Genomic DNA, 22890 nt, shown 5'->3' on the forward strand with positions numbered 1-22890 from the left:
AAAATTCAGAAGTACAGTAAGTGGGGTACCCGCAGAGGAGGGATGCAGACAGGAGAGGTAAAGATGTGCTGAGACTCGACAGCTGACCCCAGCGGCAGAGAAACGGGGCAGGAGGCTGATGGGGGATCCTGCACACATCCTTCCTGGCAACATGGGAGACTTCTGAAAAGAAAGGCATCAGCATGAAAAGAAGCATAAAAGCAGCCTGGCTGTTTGGGGCTGTGAGAAGTGGGATGGGAGCAGTGGTCCGGGGGGCGGGGGGCAGGTTGGCACAGGCAGAAGCTGCCCCACACAGTCACTGCCACCTCCGTGAGCTGCCACCCCAGCACCGTGAGCATCCCGCCTCCTGCCTGCATCCCGCAGGGATGCAAGGTGTGCACCTGTAACCCACACTGCCAGGGGGGTGCATGTAACCGTGAATATGTGTTCACATAAGTGTTTGGGATGAGCTGCAGAAAAGTGCTCAGAAATCCATAGGTGTTTAGTGACCAGTATTGAGGTTTATGTGTTGTATTGCTCATATGGATCCCAAAAGTTTAGTTCACTGATTGCCAGCTACTTGATAATAAATCCATAGGCCCCTTTGAGCCTGATTTAAAACATGTGAATTGCCCAGTTTTTCCCTGAGACAGAAATACCCTGTTCACCACAGTAGGTCTGCGAAGCTCCTTTGGACACCTCATTCTTCCCATGCAAGGGCTGATGCACCTTCTCAGATGTATGAATTGCTCCAGGTGTTAGGACACCTTCAAGTTCATTGTTGCAGTATCTACATCCCACGATCTTTAGCTCCATGAAAATGCCCAGCAATGCCCAAAATAAACTTCTGGCACATACATACTTGTCACTCAACATTTGCTCTTTTAGTTTGACAAACTGTCAAAAGAAGAATCCCCTGACAGAATTATGACTTCACAACTCACAGCTGTTATTTACGCTCTATAAAATGTCACCAACATTTGCTACCATAGCTAAATGCTGTACTGCAATGTGATTTTAAGCTCAGATGTAAACAAACAAAAACGGCTTCCAAACAATGGCACAAAAGGCAATAAAGCTGAAATAACCCTGAGTATTTTAAAATCTAAAAGGGTACCAATCTGTTGAATTTTTATAGGATGAAATGCACATGACAACAGAAAACTTCAGTTTTCCAAATGTCTCAACAAATTCAAGGTTTTCAAATGTTGTTTGTGTTTTTCATCTGTTTCCATGTCATGTTGGCTTTCCTGGTCCTCACCTTTAATATTCCCAGAAAGACAGGTGCCCCTTCACATAGGATCTGTCACCTCTGTCACTTCAGGACTGCCACAGGCACACTAACAGTCACATCCAGAAAGCGATCTCCTGGGACACTGAGCCAGACCTGCAGGCACCTCCTGTGTGGGCTGATGTCACATCACACTCAGGCTAGCAGCCACCCTGACCTGGCTGGCAAGAGGAACATATGGACCTGCCTCAGGGCAGTCAAAAGACTCCAACTGCTCTTCCCAGCATGTGGAAATAGCTTTGATCAGTGAAAAAGCATCAGTTCCTGCAATGAAAACACCTACAATCTAGAAACATCTTGTGAAACACTTTGAGAAATGTAATCACTGCCACAAGGAATGCTAACTTGTGCTCTTCCAAACACACAGTCTGATTCTTAGACTCTGCAATGGATCTCCACACCCCATCTTTTGCTTCATTCAACACCGAGAAGTAACTCCTCTAGCATGGGTCACCTACAGCAAAAGAACCTGTCATGGTCTCCTACATTCCAGTAAGATCTACTCTTCTTGGGCTTTTCTGAAAGGAATGCATGGAAAAAAATCAGAATGGAACACTGGAGAAAGCATTGGAAGGTCAAAGACTGGACGGATGAACCTTGGGGGTATACTGACAGCCAGTCTCCTAGAAGTAAACTTTACTGGGACAGGGAATGATGAGAACTTTTTCCAAATGTGCAGCTCTAGCCACATACCCCAAAGGCATGGCTGGTGCCAGAGAAGCCAGGGTCCAGAGGTCAGTAGCCATCAGAATAGCCCTGTTCTCCCTGGAGTCATGTGAACACTGAGTTGTATAGGATGGAAATGTTGCCAAATGTCATCAAGATCTTGCTAGTGCTAAATAAGATCAATGAGAAGATTTTCTCCACCTCTGGCAGACGGAAAAAGTCCCAAGTGGAGGGTAGCTGGGGAGCCTTTCACAGAATATGAATGATAGTTACCTTACTATTCTGAAACAGACCCTCTTCCACTGATATTTGGAGTTGCCAAAGACTGCAACTACAAAACTTCCCCAGCACCAAAGTTTTATTTTGGCACATGAAACCTATCAGCAGAATCAAGGAAGTCATCATTGCTAGATGACCTTTAAAAAGTAATGTCTTGTAAATTCTAAATTTCCAGAGAAAAATCCTGGGAGAAAGATAGCTACAGATGGCTTACTACCCTGAGGACCCATTTAGTGAAGCACAATTCGAAAGTGTCCAAGAGCTGATAAATTAACCTCTAGATAGGCTATGTGTTCACAGACCTTGGAGCTGTCAGATGCTCTGAGATTGTCTGTCCCCTTCCCAGGCTCTAGCTCCTGAGGCTGGCTGGGACAGCACTGTACCAAATAACTCTCACTGAAGATAGCCAGGAGAAGCTGGATTTTGTCCAATAGCACTAGCTGTGGCTAGCAGGGTGGCATTTATAGGTAAAATTTCGGATTAAGGAATGGAATAAAATAACTTCCACTCCATGGACTGTTCCAGTGACTTGAGGGCAGTGTTTGATGAGGGTGACAGCATTTCAAGCAGCTCCAAGAAAGCTCCAGCGTCTGAGGATGGACAAGTAAAGAGCATCTCACAAAACAACTTGCAGAGGTAATTATGAGCCAGAGAAGACAACTGAAGAACCTCTGCATTCAGTGCTACACTCAAAGGTCGGCAGAGAGTTTGAAACCAATGCAGATAATACTATAAAAGATTTAACAATAGCTATCTGATAAGCAAAATCTACAGACACACAAGGCAGCACTTGAGGAGCACTGGTAAGGCAGGCCAAAGCCACGCGACTAACTACAGACAGGAGACTGAGACAAGTTCTAACACCTAGGGACAAGGTGGGGTCCTGGGAGCTCCAAGAAAAGGAAGCAAAAATTCTCCAAGAAACAACGAGGAACTGACAGAGACGTGCAATACCATCCCCCTCCATTTTAGCTGCATGGTGAGTGGGTGCACATTTCAGACCTAAAGGTCTGACCTCATTAGAACAGCCAAGAAAGGATTACCTGGCTTTAGCGCTTGTACAGATATACCCCTATAGTGCAACTGTACAGCTAGACAAAGCACTTGGAGAAGAATTAAGAATGTTTTAAAATTTTAATTATGAATGTTTTAAAAAGGAGACTCGCCCCAAAGAGAAGGTGGGAGTCATGTATAAACATTTTACAGTCCAAAAGGAAGCCCAGTTCAACTCATATCACAATTTATCAGTGGTTGCTTCTTAAAAGTTGTAAGACTAGAACAAACTGGTGTTTGCCAATTATTTCCAGAGTAGGTCACTACCCACATTAAATCTGCAAGTGACTCCAACTGTGGTTCCTCACCCCTCCCATAAGGGAGGACACAGAGCCTAAGACTTTTCTAGGAGATCCTGTATTACTCAAGTCCTCTCAAGCCCTCGGGACCTATGCAAGTCTTGTCCATCTACAAAAGCTTCACAGAGATTATTTATTAGATAATAATCTCTTCAGGTCCCCTCTCAAGCTGCAACCCTGGGAAGCAAGGCACTCGCTGCTCTAGGGTAAAAGAACAGAAAAAGGCATCTTAGATATTTTCTGTGTACCATATTTCGCAATTATTTTAAAAATCAGAAGTCTTATTAGCAACACCTCTCTCAATCCATGACAAGCTACAGACTGCCAGTAAGATTAGAATTAAAAAGCTGTTGAGGTAATAAAAGACCCTAATTTATGTAATTGGGGTATTTTAAAGGTCAAGGGTATCAATAATGCTGGACTGACAATAACAAAGACTTGTCAGAACCTTAAAAGCCTTAAATCTATACAGCAGACAGAAGCCTTAGATTCCCCAGCATTTAATACCGCTTTAATAGCTTAATGGTCAACTCACAATTAATTACATCCTGTTCGGTGGACAATATGTTTGTCAGGTTCATATCTATAAACAATTTGTAGGAGTCCAAATATTGCTCTATCCACACTGCAGCCCCAAAGAATAATAAGAACCTTTGCAAATATACAGACCAGCCACCATAGATACTGAAGTCAAAGCTGGAATACTGACCACCAAGCATCTTTATCGTGCACCAAGGTAGACTAGGCTCCAGAGGATCCACTGTTTCCTTCAGCTGAACTATCTAAATTACCTGGGGAGATAGTTTGATACAGACAAATCACACTGCTGCACCCTGAGTCAAATGATGTTTTGCTTTGCAATGTAATTGCCAAATGGGCTTAACAGAAGAACAGGAAGAAGAAAAGAGTTTTTGTACTTTGACAGTCTAACTGCCTTACCTTGCATTTTCACTGGCTCCTCAGCTCATAATTTCCTTCAGCTCAACCTCTTGCACCACCACACTACACGAAATTTCATTTTTTCTACTTACATTACACACCATATGTTTCCTAGCCCCAATGCTGTAGGGAAACACAGAGTAACACCTCCTTATCTCCCTCCTACAGGTAGGCTGTACAAACAAGTTTTTTCCCTAAGCACCTGAGATCTTCCTAGAAGCTAACTAAGGGTAGTTAAGGGCAGGCTACTCTTTGATAATGAAAACCACGCTTAGGGGTGAGTGGGGACTGAGTAGGCTAAAGGAATTGTTGCAGAAAGGATGCTTGTAAGTGAGCTGGGGGTGAACACTTGTAAGCATGGCGTGTTTGTGCCTGGCATGGGTAAAAATATGAAGAGGCTATGTATAGCCTCCTTAGCCCAGGAAAATCTCTCAGGCAATGTTTAGCAGCGACACTGTAATATTACATAAGGATTATTATTTTACAGTATTAGGTTCTTACACATACATTTTATGCTAGAAGAGTGAAATAGTAAATTCAACAAATAACTCCGAAGACAAGGAGAATAATGCCTTATGATATCAATTTCACAGCTTGACTCAGCATTAGGTTTTAAATAGGATTATAGCTCTTACAGGCCCAGAGAAGTTATCTTTACTCCAGTTGCATAAACTCAGAATAACAAAAAATAATGATTTATACTTATGAAATACATATGAGATCAAGGTCTCTGTTGCAGGTGATAAGGAAAAGTGCTGTTGACTACACTTGAAAACAGTAATAGTATAAACGCCAGCACCAAAGAGCTGCCAGGCGCTTTTAAAATGAATTTTACAAAGGTACGCCAGATTTCATTCAGATTATGAGCCACTAATTTGCTAGAAGCAAGAACACATTAATAGCATTATCAGGATAGCAGTGTGTCCACACATTAAGCCACACATAAGGTTCAAAGTGCAATTTGCAGATAACCATTTGGGCAAGATTATTTCATACTTGACTAATTTAGCTAACAATTTCAAAAAGGTGCTAATTAAAAAACGCCTGGGGCTGTCACTTGCTGCCAAAATTGCAGAGATGCTGCCATTGAAATGTTTCCATCTAATTATTAAAGAAAGCATTTGGACTGGTTCAGGAGCTGGAGAACAGACAAAACATACCATAGCGTTAGCAAAGAACAGTTTTGAAACTTTTTAAATATTATTACTCCAACATTTTGGACAGTTTTACACCACCAATTCCATGATTAAGAGGAAGTGACATCTGGGTAACGAAGGCATTGGAAAGTGCGAGATCCTCAGGTATTTATTTTTTAAAGAAACACCATCTTGTAGGCTTCTGTTCTTTACTCCAATGACGCAAGTAATTGATTTTTATCTTACTGGGAAAGGAAGATATGGGGATGAGATTTGAGAGATTATGAGAGAAATGAGATTTACAAATATTTCATTGCCTGCTCCAATTGCAATCATTACTGATGGGGCTGAAGAACGACTGGTAATTTTGTGTTGAAAAATGGCTCAATACATTTGTACCAGTTGAACAGAAGATTCTGCAAATCCTTTTCACCAATAAAGACTTGCAGCGTTACTGGTGAGATAAATAAGCAGAGTAATCCACCGAACCTCATTGTTCCCTGTGCAGGATCAAATAAAACTCACCAAGGCTACTGCAGGTTTGGACAACAATGAAAAGGTCTACAGCTTCTTCATCTCGTGAAAAGCAGCTTCTCCCTCAGCACTCCCGCTTGCATGTAAGGAGGATCAGGCACTCAGCTACCCATCGAGCAACACTGCTTCTCTAACAACCAACATTTCAGGTCATTCTTAAGACATCTTTAAAGGACTCTGTAGTTCAGAGACACTCTTATCTCTGCTCCCAGAACAGTAGGTCCCACCCAGGTTCCTCAAACTGAGCACCTAGAAACTGAAATAGTCAAAAATCCCAGATCCATTCTTTTTAGGTAACACATGGAGTGAAGATTTGCAAAAGTAGAAAGGAGGAAAGGGAGGCATTTAAAAATATCTTCAAAAGAGTAGGAAAAAGGTATATTAAAAAAAAAGAAACTTTGCAATTGAAGTTCAAGAATGAGCCCCATCCCCATAAAACCTTCCAAAGCTGATTTTTAGTTCTGACATACCCAAACTCCTCTGGATTTTTTTTTTTGCCCAAGTTATTGCACATTTAAGAGTATGTTTCCAAGGCACCCTTCGGGAAAGCACATGCTGCTAGCATGCCTGAAGTGCACAGCTCCTGCACAAATCAGTGACATGTCTGCTTTGGCACAGGTACTTGGCAAAATTCGGGAGACCTCAACAGTATTACGAAATGTGAACCCATAAAAACTTAATCTGAGCCAAAGGCAAATGTCCTACTTAATCTGAAAGAAGGAACAAAGACAGGCAGCCAACCAACTTTATATAGATCAGCGGAAAAGAGGTGTTTAAAAAACCCTGTGGGCAAGTAAATTATTGCTGTTTTCAGTGGTAAAAAGGGGCTTTTTTCTGTCTGTCCACCTATACCCTTTCAGCTGCTCACTCTGCCCTACCCATCAGATGGTTCCCACTCTCATAAAGCAGTAGCTCTCAATTTCTTTCATATTTTTACAGTTTTAAAATAGGCAAAAGCTGAAGAAACACCCTTTATCTCCAGAGAAAGATATGTCATTCTGGCCCACGCTGGGATTTTGGACCTCACTGGAGATGACATGGAATGAAATAGCTTTTATACCAAAACCCATATGAAAATAGCAGAGTGGGGTCCAGCTCAGCTGATCCCATTACCAGGATGCAACAGGCATCTTGAGTAGTTACTTCTGAGCCACAAACCGAATAGGAAGTGTATTAAAACATCACAGAAAGAAAACACAATTTTAGTTTACTGTACTTATATCAAAATACCAAAAAGGTGCACAGGGTATGCTTTACAAACTGAAATAAGTGCCCATTTGCCAAAACAAAGTAAAACAAGATGGGGCTTTTAATTAACATTTTGACACTATAGCCGTGCACTGATGAACCATGCTTGCTCATGGCTACTGAACAAATTGGTTGTTCTGTCATCTTGGCTTGAAGCAGACAGGGGCCATGTTCAATATACTTGAAAAGATGCTTTGCTTGCCCTTTTTGCTGCTATTTCTGTATCCATTATATGATTGAGTCTTATGCATAATACATGCAACGACTGCATATTTTTGAAACTCATTTTTTAATGTTTGAATACACACAAAGCACCTGAAAAATGTTTCTGCTGACATAAAATACTCTTCTGCTACAAAACAAAAGCCATCACTTCATTTTTAATCAAACTTTGTCCTCAAGGGAAAAAAAATAAACTTAAGGTTAAGAATATTTTGAATTTTAATTTAGCTTTTTTTTTTTTTTTTTTAATGTGAGGTGGTAATTAATATTTACTGACTTAGTAGTGATGTTATTATGAAGAATTGAGCAATTTATCATACACAAAAATCTTCAGGTGGAAACTGGTGGGGACAAGGCCTGTATCATCAGTTGCCAATTACCAGAGCAAGATTTAGAAGCAGCATTCTCTGGCCCATTGTTTATCAAATTTACTTTTCTTATTACTTTATTTTTGTTGTTTGAGCCCAGAAACGACGGGAGAATGATATTAACTGGTAAAAAAACCCCAAACCATGAAGTTAAAAAGTGGTGCACCTCAAAGAAAGACTTGAGAAGTGGCTAAAATGAAGAGAAATCACAGCCATCAGTGGCAGCTGTGCTAAAACAAAACATTACAAGCATTGAATCGGAGAAACTAGTACGTATTTGATTTTTCTTTAGCTCTCAGACCTGAACAGCTGATAGAGGCACACCTGATCCTCTGTTAACTTCCCTATATTGCTTTTGCTATCTAGAAACCTTATCTTCAGACCTTTTTAGTCTGAGGTATTATTTAATGAGGCCATTTTAATATACTGTCCTTGTTTATTTCATATTGGGTCTATCATTACACAGACGCAAATCTTCTAAGCACTCTCACTCTTCAGGTCTTTCAAATTAAATTGAACATGGACTTTGTTTAAAAGGTCATCTTTAAAATTATACACAATAAATCTAACACTGGTAAAAAATCTATTTTAATAGCACTCCTCCCTCATCCTCACATTTCATCTCCACTGAATATTAAGCAGCACAAATCAAAGGATGGGGTTTGTTGACTGCTTCAGACTAGCGACATTCTCTTTTACAGCCATGGCATAAAAGCCTGATCTAGTGGCATTTCTATAATTAATGAGGCTAACCCAAAGACACGGACCACAAGCACTTCATCATTTCCTTCTGAACCCCAAATCTGAGCTATCATTTCCTTCCTAACATTAATTCCTCATTTATGTTCTTCCCTGCATCTGTACCGCTACCGAGGAGGGAAATCATCTTTCTTCCCACTGTAAATCATGCAGATGTGCTTATCAAGTCCAAACAGAGACTCAGGATCTTTTAGGAGAAAAAAAAAAGCTACTAATAATTTTTAAATGTCAGAAGCACATAGATATTCCAAAGGTTTCTCAAAATATAAATTAATCAAACATATTTACGATAATGTAAAATTAAGAAATAAAAGATCCCATATATCTTAGAAATTTCTAAAGACTGAATTTTATAGTCATTTAGTCATCCAACACCAACAACTGTCAAGTGATGGATCATTAGCATGACTTCAGTCAATGGGGCTACTGTGCTGCCTTTGAAAACCTGAGGAGGCACCCACCTGCAGCACTGCTCAGCAGACTGCCCTGTCCGGGGAGCTCCCCCAACACCCCTCCCACACCATCACTTTGCTTTATGCTCTGGGTCTTCCTTGTCCGCCCGCTTCCCTTGTTGGGGCTACGTTCCGGTTTGAGCTAAAACAGAACCAATTCTCCATTCGGTGATTTTACTTTTGAGCTAAGTCCCTTCTAAGTGACGGCACTTTCTGAAGTTAATGGCATGTTTTTCCAGACAGTGTCTGCTTCTAGTAGTGACAGTGCTTGATGTTTGTAGTTACCACCAAGGATGATATGCAGAAAGGCTCTTGCTTACACTTGCTCCTATAGAAACCAAGGTCCCTGCTAAACCTTATGCCCCTGTTAAGGTGCCCTAAGGGTTGCAAGTACATAAAGAGGTTGCACCTGTGGGGAGAAGTGAGCCAGACAGGTGACCCAAACCTGACCAACAGAGTATTCCATCCTATGTACGTTGTATTCAGTATAAAGCTGAGGGATCACAAGGGTCAAGCTCTCTTCTACAGCCGGCATCAGAAGAGACCTCTGTCTGTTCTGCCTTTGATCCCAATCTGTGGTTCCTGAATCTGGTTTCCAAATCCAGTTCCCTAATCCATTTCCCATCTGCCGCTGAGTCCAGTCTGGGACTTTCCCAGTGCCTGCCCTGCAAGTCTGTGGTGACGTTTGATATTGGTTTTGTATATATTTGTATATATCTCACTATTTTCTTATTAATATTATTATCTTTTTTATTGTTTCATTAAAACTGTTTTAGGGTTTTTTCCCAACCCATAAGTCTCTCTCCCTTATTCCCTTTCTCTTCCCCTTCTGGGAAGGGAGAGGGGTTAATAGTGAGCATCTGTCATTCACTTAGTGGCCAGCCCAGTATTAACCCTTGACAGGCTGTAAATCCCTACACTGCTGTGTGGTCTATGTTCCATCTACGTCTGTTTTCTGTCCCAGAGCATACCCAAGTGCCCACTCCCCAGTGGCCTGTCTTCCTTGCTTATGCTTATGTGAGTCGACAAGCTGTCACCTTCCCAGTTTCCTTAGTCTTTTTCTTTGCCTTTGCTGCCTCTCTGGATAATCATTTTCCCCTCAAATTTGCAAAGGCAAGTCAGATTCTGTCCCCAAAGGCTACTGTGCTCAGATAATCCATCTCTCCCAAAAAATCCCCTGGGGAAGCAACCAGTCTTTTGCCTTGCCTCCTTCCTGTTCAAATGTTGCCTCGTGCCCTGCCACAAGGAAGGCATTTGGAGACCCTGGCCATAGCGCTGACTATGCCTTCTGCCCACCGGCTCCCACCTCTGGCCCTTCCTACTGGGGAGCAGCTCGATTCCTGCTGCCCATCGTGCAATGGGAAGGAGATACCTCAGCATGACCTCATATCCCAAATCTATCACTTTTTCTGCAGCCACAGGAGACCTGCCGGAATCACTACACCCAAGTATTTTCTTCTAGGACATGGGCAGTACTCCTTAAAACAAGAAAACCAGACTGCCAGGTCTCTCGCCTCCACCATGCAGAGAGAAGAGCACCTCCCCTCCATTGAGCTGCTGCTGAGGCCAGGCAGCACCAGCCCCTCAGAATCCTGAGCAGGAGCTGGCACTTTGCTCGTCCCGCTTGCCTGGGCATGGAGCAGAGGCAGGGTAGGAAAAGTGGTGTTACCTGCCGCAGGGAAGCTTGGAGGCCTGTTCAGAGCGAGCTACTGCTCTGTCCTCCCTGCACCACTCAGGGATTGCAAATGTGCCACCTCAGCACACAGAGGCTCAGCTTCCTCTCATACTGAAGACTCTCATCTTTTTCCCTTCTCCAGCTGACACCCCACTATGTTTGCTGCAACTGCTGGCAGCTCTCTGGCTCCCAGCTACCCTGCCGTGCTCCATGGGCTGCAGCGGGACCTACCGCAGGGCAGGCCGGCAGCGTGGAATGGAAGAGGCTGAAGTGGAGATTTATCTCACTCCTACTTCTAAGCACGGGCATAAGCATCCGGATCCACGGGGATGGATGCTATACAACAGCCTAACGTGCCAATAGTTAAAAGCAGATATGTATCTTTCATGTCCTCCAAAGGACAAGAAACAAACTACAAATCAAAATGTGTAAATAAGCAAAGTAAAACTGTCATCAAAAGAATTCTCTCATCCTTGCAGCTTACATAGGAGGGGGAAAAAAAAAGTGATATGGCTCGAGTTTATGCAAAATGAATAGCCAGAAGCAAATCAGCATTAGCACACTACAATATATACACACAACCGCCTTTTTGTGTTGAGAGAACTACTATTTACTGCTTAGATATTGTCATGAATGCAGATTTGTAAAACTCCTGAAAATTTACATGTGCAAGGACACCACTTTCTTCCCCAACCTTGCAAGGAGTAGAAACAAAACACCCTAGCAACAGTCTAGCTTTCAATGAAAAAAAAATACAGATGCCTGGGAGATTTAAGCTTTTTCATGTCTTCTGTAAATGCAGATGACTCTTTCCACATACATACAGAAAAGCAACATAGTTGCCCTGAAGACCAAGTCTAAGTAACAGTATGGTAGTTCAAGGACAGTAAAAAAAGAATAAATGTTGGGAAAGAGTTTGAGGAAGAACACCATTTGCTCTCTATGTACAAAATGGGACTCTGCCTCTCCCCCAAGCTGCTGAAGTCCCAACTCACAGCCTGGCAGGGAAAGAAGACAGCTCATCATGGGAGAGCGAGGGACAGCTGACACAGAGGAAAATCCCTATGTTCTATCTCATCACAGACAACCCACAGTAAAAAATTCATGATAACAAAGTCATATTTTTAAGTCAGGCAGTACATGCTAGGATTCTCCAGAATGTTTCTCCTCAGGAAAAATAACTTAAAATAGAGAATTCTTCTATTTTAAGGCAGGAGGGGGGAGAATGAACACAAACCTTCATTGCAGTGAATGCTTTTTAATCATACCCTAATCCAACCATAAGTCTATCGCAGGAACTTTTTCATGTATGTGCATCTTCTTAATTCAGGTTAATTTATTGTAATTTATTGCCATTTGGTTACAAGAACTTAGTGCTGTGGAAACCATTCCTCTGCAGTGATGGTTCACAGCGAGGCTCATCGTACAGCATAGCTGGAAATTGAGCTTCCTCTGTTGGTAAAGTCTCAAGCATTTATCTGTGACAGTGGAGGGAAAACCAAACAAAACAGCCACCAAAGGCAGCCTCCATGTACTGACTTCTCATGCAAAGGACCAGCAACCTGCTCTGCCCCACCAGGCACTGTGCACTTTGGCTATCAGGCCCTCAGCTGCTTTCCTTCAGAATCTTACTCTTCCTGAGTGGTGAGGCTGCTCATCCTTGCAGACTGCAAACTGGCCTCAAAAAGAGACAAACAATACCCATATCTGTTGTGGGAGGCCAAACCAACTGTGATCTTTCTGTGCTGGTGGGCCAATGGGAAAGGTCCAACAGAATTTGGCCACCAAAACTATGGTCCCATCTGAGATACAGTGCTAGATGAATTCCAATTCAAAGCAAAATCCAATTCAAAGCCAGGCTTTGGAGAAAACCGGCAGAAGAGCCCAAGGCAATAACCCTCCAAAGCCAAAGAGACAGCTAACATTTGAAGATCAGTAATGCTGAGGGGCCTGCCCTGTGAGCAAAGACAAGGAAGGTGGCTGCAAAAAATCTGTGGAATATCCAACAACCCCCTGCTGTGATGTACTTCGTCTGTCGTGAAGGCTGTCAGCAAAAAGTTAAGCCCAGAAAATATTGTGTGCACAGTTAAATCCAATACTGAGTTGAGATCAGCAAAGCATTTGCCCAATGTCACTGCAAAAGCCCCATAGCCTGACTGAATCATTAATAAGCTTAGGGTACTCAATATACACTCAAAGGGGGCAGCCAATTAGGAACAGAGTTCTAGACCAAAATTAATAGTATCAAAAGCAAACTAAGCATAAAATTAAGTGTTCTCTTCGTTCTTCGTGTAATTGTTACATGATCCAATCTTCCTTTCAAAAACAGCAAGGAGGGGTTCACTTTAGGCAGCCAGAGCCTCTTTCACACTCTCATGCACGGAAGTGTTCTGCATTACATCTGTGGCGTTCAAATGTAAAAAGCTTTCCCATTTCCGACCCGGCTATCAAACAAGCCACAGGCATCGACGTTTTCAAAGGTGATCAACTCCTGTAGTTCCCAACGGCTTCAGCACTCCTAGAAACCAACAGATGTCTGACCCACAGGCAACCACAGCCTGAACAAGTTTTTCATGTTGTTGGGTTTTTTTCCCCTCCCCCCACCGAACAGCATTTGTTACACGTGTATCGGTACCATCTTCCCCGGATTTCCTGCTACAAGGCTCTTGGATCCTATGCCTACAGCCGCTCGGAAAAGCAAACCCATTGTCAAACGCCCACAGAAGCGCCGCCCGGGTCGATTACCGGCGGATGCCCCAGCATCCCGGGCCCCACCGACGGCCTCCCCGCATGCCCAGGGCGTTGAAGCCTGCCCTCCGGGGCGGCTGCCGGGACGCCGGCGGCGGGAGAGGCCGGGACTCCTCAGCCCAGACACCAGGCCGCGCCGCTCCCCGACTAGGCCCCGTCCGGCCGTGACAAGGCGAGGCGGGGGGCGATGGGGCCCCGGAAACCGGCAAGTAAAAAAAGCCAACCAACCACAAAACCCGATACCCCATCCTCAAAATCCCCCTTTTTCCTCCTAAAAAAAGCTCGCCCCGCCCCGCCCCGCCCGCACGCCGTGCGCGGTGACGTCACGCCTTCCGTCGCTGTGCGACGTGGCCTTCGTCCGGCAGTGCAGGCGGTAAGGGCGGCGTGGGGTTCCCGGGCTCCCCCCGTGCTGCCCGGGACGCCTATCCGCCCGAGGAGGCGGGGGCTGAGGGGCTGGGGAGCGGCGGAAGGGCTCCCCGGGCCCGGATGCGGCCCCTGGGCCGGCCTGCCCCGGCGGGGCTCGGGGCCGAGGCGGCGGCGGGCGGGGCGGGGGTGTCTGGGGCAGGCGGGGCGGCCCGGGCTCGGCAGCGGTGGCTCGGAGGGGTGTCGCGAGGAGACGTGAACGGGCCTGGTACGAGGGACCCCGGTGTGAGAGGGTCTGCACTGATGAATGACGGCAGGTCCCTCCAGCCTGGTGTCCCGCTTGGGGCGGCAGCGCTGGCAGGCGCGTCTGCTGGGAATGAGGTGAGGCCGTGGCGGTTCCCTCGGCGCTCACCGGCCCGCCGGCAGGTTTTGGCTTGGGGACTTCTTGAAGCGGGTGACTTTTGTCTGTTTAGGCGCCCTCAGTAGTGTTCTTAGAAACACACTGTGGGACATCAGCTGAAAGCAAACTGTGATGGAGCTGTTGTTTTCCTCTTCTATGCTGAAAGGTATATTTTTTTCCTATTTTTTTGCAGGCAGTGGTAGGTCCTTGTGTTTATGTATTGATATAGTGTCTTTATTTTCAGCAAAGTGGAAGTATATTTTAAAGTCCAGTTAGGCTGGAATATGACACTTTAAGTTATCTTAAGTTTTTACAGATTTTGTAGGTAACTGCTCCTTCTACTTCTGTAATTAAAGAATTCTCTCTTTCAGTATATACGTGGCACCACCAATAATAAAGCTGTTCATCTTTGCAAGTAATAATGGATCAGGTAATGCAATTTGTGGAACCCAGCCGTCAGTTTGTAAAAGACTCCATACGACTCGTTAAAAGATGCACCAAGCCTGACAGGAAAGGTAAAGCACACAATAAAAACAGAACATGTCCTTATGTTGTCCTATATTTTACTGTGTATCTTTCTATATGTGACTTATTTGTCATGAATGTTTCTCAGCCTCCAAGATGAGATTTAAACTTGAGCAGTTGTCCAGTTGTTAATGGGTTAATGGTTCTGGATATAATAAACTTGAATGTGCCCTTTTCTGATATGTACTTAGTCAGATTTGTGTGAGTGGTACTAAAACTCACCTTATGAAAAAGGCTAAGTCCCTGAAATTAGCCATTTTGAGACAGGCAAGTAACAATTTTCATGTATTAGGTAAGCTGAATTGAGAAGAACTTGCATGCACTTTGAAAACACAAACGCAGCAGTCAAGTTTGACTGATTGCAGTCAACTTGGGGGAAATTCTGGAGGAAACTGCTTGTTACACAACTTTGGAGGAAACACTTCATTTTAGGAGACTCGGAAGGAGCTAGGATTGCTTTTTGCAGTGCCCATTCAGTACTTCACAGTTGTCAGTGACTGCCTGGGAATGGGAAGAACTTTGTTGCTGGAAGTTTTTGGACTTTCTCAAAGGCAGTAGGGAGAAGCTGTAACTACATCCAGAAAGCAACTGGTTGTCCTTAATGGTAGTAGTTACAGTGCTTTATTCACGGGCTCAGGGTGAAGTTTACTGACATCTTTTGAGATCAGTAAGGAACTCTGTTCACTGTCAGACTGGCAGGGTTGTGCAGGCCTTTGACCACCTTGGTCCATTCCATGGTTCCTGTCTTAAAACAATTGAGAATATCACTTGAGTACTTGATTTTTATGGACACTTAAGATGCTGTCTTCCTGTGACAGACATAAATGAAGCTTTTTGGTTTTTGATACTGTATTGGGGATTATTTTCAGGGCTCGTAGGGCTATGAAGGAAAGATAATGGAATAAATCTTCCATGAATTGTTATGGACTGTGGATATTTCTGATTCTGCTTATTATTTTAAAAAATTGAGATCGGCCATGCTTTGTGGAAAGCAGCATCTTCTCTCTTAAAATCTCATCTGTCTTCTGAAAAAGTGGATTTGGTTCTCAGTGTCAATGCAGTTTGCTTTTGAACTGCTTCCTGTCTTAACATTACCATTTCCTAAAGGGAGATCTCTGCTTTGGTCACTGTACTGCACATCTCCTGTATGCCGTACACGAGGCTTCCTAGACTAAAATTTTTTTGGTTTTGCAGAGTTCCAGAAGATTGCCATGGCAACAGCAATAGGCTTTGCGATAATGGGATTTATTGGTTTCTTTGTCAAATTGATCCATATCCCAATCAACAATATCATTGTGTAAGTAAATATAACCTTCAATTTCACTAAATTTTACATTCATTTTTACCTGTTCTGTTTTAAACAGAGGATGCTAGTGAGCCCTACAGGATCCACATTGCTTTATTATCTGTGCACATCACATGTTAGTGTAATATGACAGGTATTACTGGATTCAAAGGACTTAATCAGGAAGTAGGTTGTTAACTTAGTGTGCTGCAGAACACTAGATCCATAGTTCTTCAGGGTTTCTTTTGAATATTCTGCTTCAAAACTCAGCATCAAAATATTTTGAGTTCCAGTTCCTCAGTGTGTGTTTGACCATAGAACACTTACCTTATTTGGGTCTTACAGACTCTCACTGTTTCCAGTTTATAATTTGGGTATCCAAAGTAAATGCATGGATAATTAAGGTAGAGAAAACTGAGTGATTGTGCTGGAAGATGCAGGGCACAGAAGAAAGTTGGTCATGTTTCATTTACTGAGTGCTAGATATGTTTGAACCTTTGTTCTACATGTAGCTGCATTCTGTAAAATGCTTTTTGGAACAAACGTCGCAGCATGAAAAACTGGGCCCTTAAGCTGACCGGCAGCCACGGTACTGACATATTAACACCACCGATTAAAGCTCCTCAGATTCTCCAGAGCTGACATAATCCCTTTTCTACCACTGGAACAGGTTACGTACTATTCCGTGACAATGACATGGGGCTTGCTTATACCTATAAGAGTGCTGTTCTAGGCAAGGAGGAATGTTTGAAAATAGGAGATAAGCTGTAACAGAAGTATTGTTTGTCCCAACAAGGCAACGGTGGGAAGGGAAATTAAACTTCAGAGGGATCACTCGATCAGGCTTGATTAGTTGAAACTGATTACTTTGTTCTCTCAACAGAGGTGGCTGAATATTCATCATGAAGAACAAGACATTGTGATACTTGCTGCAAAGATTTCACAGCTTTGTAACTTGTTTGCTATTAAACAAGCTCAGTTTGGGTTTTCAAACGTTGTCATCTTAATTCTCTGTTAAAGTGTGTGTGAGATCATACCTGTCTACATTACAGGCTTTTTTTTTTTTTAGTAGTAGTACTAGAGTGTTTTATTTGTTTTGTTATGTCTTTCAACTGTAACAGAATCATTCAGGTAGGAAGGAAGCTTGGGAGGTCTCTAGTCCAGCGCCAACTGACCAAAGCTGGGTCAGCATTGCATTCTGATGAGGTCGTTTAAGGCTTTGTCCAGTCACCCCTGGAGGTTTTCAGTACCTGACAACTGTACAGCCTCTCTTCAGAAGCTTCTCAAATGCTTAAATTTGCTGCTTAGTAAACAGCATTGTTTCAGGAAAAGTAGACAGCAGGAAAACAGCATAACAAGTGGTGATTTAAAAGCCTATCAGCTGGAATTCTTGCCACTAATTTCTGGAATCACCATCATTACCCCTAATTCCTTTCTGGTTTAGACACCCTATTATGTTAAATTATGTACTTGAGTGGAAAAAAACCACCATCAAATAAAGAACTTGCATAGCCAAACTTTATTCTGATAGCGTAATTAAGAAAGCCAGACTTACTTGGTTACCAGGATGTACAGTTTGAGGTGAATTTAGTGGTCAGAAATACTAAAGCAGTCCTTCAGCAAACCAACAGCTTGCTCATGGTGTTGCATAGGATGGATGCTTGTTTTGGATACTGCTTTTGGTTCTGTAAGACAACTGCACATAGAATTCCAAAGGGCTTTGCGTTTGTTGACCTGGAAGTTTCCGTTATTAAATGATGGAAGATTTTGATATTAAAAAACAAGCCTGCAAAAACTCTGGTAGCTGCAATGCTCTTCCTCTTCAGATTGAGATTAAGAAATTTCACTCCAAAAAGCTTATTTGGTATTTGCAGGCGTTACAATGCTACTCCTATCACAGACTTAAAAGCACTTAATACGGGAGATCTGATCCTGGCATTACAGCAAAACAGCTGTAATACAGTACAGCATCTTCAGTACACAAACTTGCTTCATAAGTAGAAAAGTTCAATTATTACTCTTCTTGAGAAATCTTCACCAGGACCTACATTTGTTACAAACCAGGACAGAAAAATGAGATGAACTATCCTCAGTGCTATCACCTTTTCATGTAGTTATACTATGTGCAAGTGTGTATGGTATTTCCTTTTGGCAAAAGGGAAAAAAATAGTTTAGTATTGCAATAAAATACTTCATAAAAGTAGTCTGAACTAACCAGATAAGCAGTAGCAGTTTCTTTGCATTCACTTTTGTTTGTGATTGTATTAGGTGGCAGCTCATGTGTCTTATGATTAAGTAGTGTGAGGTACCACAACAAAGTAATCAATTATTGCTACTAATCTTGACTTGATCTCAAGTGACTTTTTATTTCAGACTCGTTTTCTATTCAGTACATAAAATCAGTGCCTGCTTATATTTTTCAGAACAGCTTTACTGTCTTAATTCAGTGAAATTTTGCAGTAATTTGGGTCAGATGAGAAAAGGCAGCTGTAGCTGATCTTATCTTTTGATAGCCATTGCCCACAGCAAAGGTTTGTCAGTCTCAATGGTCACGATCCCAGAGTCGTCATAGGTGTTGGAAGTACTGACGAGCGTTCCAAACTTCAGCACCTGGTTAGCTATGAAAGATAAGGAAGAGACTTAGTGGTACACTTGAAACAAATGCAAAACCAAAAAATTTCCTGCAAAGAAGGAAAAAACAGCTGAGTAAATCTAACCCAGATAACATCTAAAATAGTTATGTTAAATATTAATTAGAAGGCTTGTATGAGGCTATCCAATGACCTGTGGAGGGAATAAATTAATACTCGATCCCCAAATTAGCATTTTGAGTTTATAGCAGATTATTACAAAAGCGGATTATTGAATGTTCCCCAGAGTTTCACATCTGGAAATTTGTATTTCATTAGCATCAGCTCAAGTACCAGTGCTAGACAAGGTATTTAAAGTAAAATGAGGCACAGGATCTTACTGTAGTTCCAAACATGGTATTTGCTTTAGCTCAGCAGCAAGCCTATAATCTCTTAAAATGTGAACAATTCTAAAGCAAAGGCCAGCAGTTCAAAGTGGTATCATTTAACAACTTTTGCTTTGAAGTAAGTGACTTACATCTTTTCTTGTTGCAGGCGTAGTGAGGTAGGTGTCCATGTGCATAAGAAACCAAGTGGTATTACTCTAAAAGATAGCTGATGTCAATTTTAGGAGAGTTTAAAACAGCTAACGGTGCAGTTGTAATGATAATGCTGAAATATTGGCAGTTTTAAACAACCATTCGGTATTGTTTTAGCTGACATGTTTTAAGGGTTACACAGACTTCCTACAAGCTGAGACCAAAGATAAAAGCTGCCCCCAAACCACAAAATGCAGTTATGACTTTCATCTTCTGTTTCCTCCCTTTTGGAGATAGCATTGCTTGCATTTTGCAAATGTATGAACTTCCCCAAAGGCACTCTTAAGACTAGTCAGTTCAGTATTAGTCCTTGCCCATATAAAGATTCAGAGTAAGAACTTTAAGACTATTTTTTGTTTTAGTCTGTAAAACACACCAAATGACAGCTCTTGTTCACTGGTGCCACCGAGTTACATTTCCATGGAGGATACAAGGAGAGCTGCACCAGGGAAGAACTGCTGAGGCAGATCAGCCTGTCAGAATTGCCAAATCCTGCGCTAATACTGAAGGAAGAATCCTCTGGATTTGCTGTCAAATGACCCGCTGCAAATGGAGACCTCCCTGTGATCAAGAGGTGTGCGAAACAACACACTAGGCTCTGTTTTGTGATTTGCACAGGAGACAAATATTCCAGTTGTGGATGTGAACATGGGCTATAGTAAACTTGGGTGTAGTAATGTGTTATTACAATGAATGTTACACTGTCTGCCTATTGCTGGAAGCTGCACAGGAGGAATTGATCTTGCCAGGCTGTATGCCAGGCTTTGAAAATGAGAGACAGTCTGGCAAAAGGCAGGACACAGAACGCGGTTCAGTGCTGCTTCTGCCAAATCTGCTTGCTGCTACTTGTTCCTGCTCCCACTCTTGTTAGCCTGAAACGAAATGATGAAAAGGTTTCAGCTGCTAGCCGTGTTTGGCTGGAATGAGGTAATAACACTTGAGTGTCACTACTGCTTTAAAGTGAAGAGTCCTGCCATTTGAATTTCTCAGGAGTTTGGAGCGTAACTGCAATGCAGTGCAAAGGTTCAGCAAAAAGGGGAAAAGAAAAAAAAAAGGTGCTGTACTAGATCAGTTATGTACCTAAAATAAAGGTGCTGGATTCTGTCAGGATGATTTTGGATACAGCAGTGTTAGGCAGGCTTCTGGACAGATTCCAGGACAAATGAGTTTTGGTGTTTGCCTTTGGAAGAGACGGCAGAGGCCGATGACTGTCAGAATAATTCTTAATGTTTCAGCTTTGCATATGAAATAATAGCTCTGTAGAAGGCAAGAATTAAGAACAACATGGTAGCTTAATGAAACAAAATCTAAAGCAGTATTTCTTCATGCATAAAATTAAGTGAAAATCTTACTTTTTTTTCTTTAAATAAAAAGTTCTTGCCCACTAGATGGAGCCTTTTATCTTTCTCTACCGGACTTCTGTGCAAGGATCAGTTTGAAATGCTGAAGAGAAAAAAAATGCAGAAACTGTAAACCAGTACTGCTGATTCACGTGGCTCAAATGGACCAACTCCAAGTACTTGGTTTCACAACCAGCCAGCATTTCAACTAACATAATTCAAAATGCATGCTTTCCATTCAATAAATGAACAGTAATGAATGTGAAAAACTAGGTTTAAGCCAGTAAAGGAAAGAAGAGGATGTGCTAACCTACTGCTTCTAGGAAAACTTCCTGATGTGTCATGCATTATGATGTGCAGTTTACAAGGTCAAAGAAGTGGGAAGTTTTATCAGTTCATACCTGATCCATTCCCTTTTTTTAAATGGCTTTCCTTGTTAAGTCCTAGCAAAAGCTTATGCCTTGGGAAAAAACCTATTACAAAAAACCCCTCCATTCTCACTACTGAGATTATTTTTCTGAAGTGCATTCCAAAGAAAACAACCTTTTTATTTTCTAATATTTAGTATTTATAGTTTTGATGGGTACCAAAAATGATTTTAGTAAAGGATTTCACATAGTGATTTTTTTTCTTCTAAATATAAATCTCAAAAACCCTAGGATTTTTAGAATTCTGTAATTAAAAGAAATTTTGTTTTGAATCACTGAAAATTTTCTTTCAGACAAACAGCAGTCTTTTGTTTATCATGAGAAACTTCAAGAGCTGATTTGCATAAAATCAGAAGCGATTCATCAAAAACACCCCCTCATTCCAGCAGCATTAGGTAACTTTTTTGCCCCTGAAGTTTTGCTTAGTGCTTTGGCTCCAGTCAAAACGTGTTTACTGACAATAGACTGTCGATGAGAAAAATACTGTACCCAGCTCCTCCAGTGTAGCTATACTATTTTTCATTACTCTCCATCTATAAAGTCGGCATGTCTTAGTGGTGCTGAGCCTAGGTGGCCATGCCTTCAAGGAAAGCCATGGGGGTCACGAGTGGTTACATGAGAAGGTAACTAAGCAGTAGTTCTGCGGTGTAGTTTTGAAGTCTGGACTTCAGAATTAAGAGCAAATGCTATTGCTGCCTTTTGGGGAAAGAAAACCAAAAAACAAAAAAGAAAAATCTGTTATGAGACAGCTTTTTATGGTGTGCCCTATGTTCTTATCAGTTATTAAAGATTTGCATTTTTGTCTGATGGATTGCAAGTTATCACCAATTCAGACCTAAACATGGTCATGGGCAGGGCTGCAGGGCTTATTTTGATGTGGTAGCAGAGTAATGTTTTTCTAGCAGTTTTATTTTGTGTAGCAGGTGGTTGAATCTGTCAGGGTTTGAGAACATTGGAAATAATTTAGAGAAGAAATCTGAGGGCTTGTAAAATGAGCTTCCCAAAGGAGCATAAACACAAAGATCATTAGTTCTTAGACATCCCTTTTGTTGACCAAATTATATGACAAAGGAGGTCTCATTAACCCTAAGACTGCCAATTTCCACTATTTTATTGCTTGTCTTTTGATACTTTTTTTTTTTTTTAATACACAATTCTAAGTATGCCATGTGGAAAATGTTAATCTTGGATGTAAGATTTTGAAAATTCATTAATATTATGGTTGCGAGAATAACATTTGAAAATTAACAAAACGCACCCTATAAGTAATCAAGCTATATTTAAAAAAATCAGACGAAAAAGCCCAAACCTTAAAATGTATTTTATCACATTTATACCTCTACCATGGTTGGCAGTTTTATTTTTTAGTTGCCAGTACTGAAAATGAGACCTAAGCCTTGCTTGCAATGTGTTCACCATTGTGCACCAGGCTTTCAGCCTGGAAACTGAGAAATAGTGTGGCCTAATTATAACTAGATTCTAGACTGTAACTACGTCTTATCATGTCTAGAGGGGCTAGAGCACCTCTCCTGTGAGGACAGGCTGGGAGAGCTGGGGTTGTGCAGCCTGGAGAAGAGAAGGCTCCAGGGAGACCTTAGAGCGGCCTTCCAGTGCTTAAAGGGGGCCTGCAGGAAAGGTGGGGAGGGACTTTTGATCAGGGAGGGTAGGGATAGGACAAGGGGTAACGGTTTCAGACTGAAAGAGGGGAGATTTAGATTAGATATTAGGAAGA

At 42.2% G+C, this 22890-nt stretch overlaps 2 protein-coding genes across 3 annotated transcripts in view; one reads left to right on the forward strand and one right to left on the reverse strand.

The window, feature by feature from the left end:
• Positions 1-13981: 13981 nt before the first annotated feature.
• SEC61G (SEC61 translocon subunit gamma) lies at positions 13982-17214 on the forward strand. Of its 2 annotated transcripts, XM_086468066.1 has the most exons (4): positions 13982-14021; positions 14783-14926; positions 16131-16233; positions 17105-17214. In XM_086468066.1, the coding sequence occupies exons 2-4, from the start codon at positions 14833-14835 to the stop codon at positions 17112-17114; spliced, it is 207 nt and encodes a 68-aa protein (XP_086324192.1). In that variant the 5' UTR covers positions 13982-14021; positions 14783-14832; the 3' UTR covers positions 17115-17214. The 2 variants fall into 2 exon arrangements, with proteins under 2 accessions (XP_086324192.1, XP_086324193.1); XM_086468067.1 differs by lacking the exon at positions 17105-17214 and having other exon boundaries at positions 16131-16237.
• A 1506-nt stretch (positions 17215-18720) lies between these two features.
• TPK1 (thiamin pyrophosphokinase 1) overlaps positions 18721-22890 on the reverse strand; it is a 246813-nt gene continuing 242643 nt past the window's right edge. Inside the window, exon 8 of the mRNA XM_086468543.1 lies at positions 18721-18839. Within this exon, the coding sequence (XP_086324669.1) occupies positions 18721-18839 (119 nt within the window). The remainder of the gene's footprint in view (positions 18840-22890) is intronic.

Source organism: Leptosomus discolor, chromosome 7, assembly GCF_034619465.1.
Source record: "Leptosomus discolor isolate bLepDis1 chromosome 7, bLepDis1.hap2, whole genome shotgun sequence".
Lineage (NCBI taxonomy): Eukaryota > Metazoa > Chordata > Aves > Leptosomiformes > Leptosomidae > Leptosomus > Leptosomus discolor.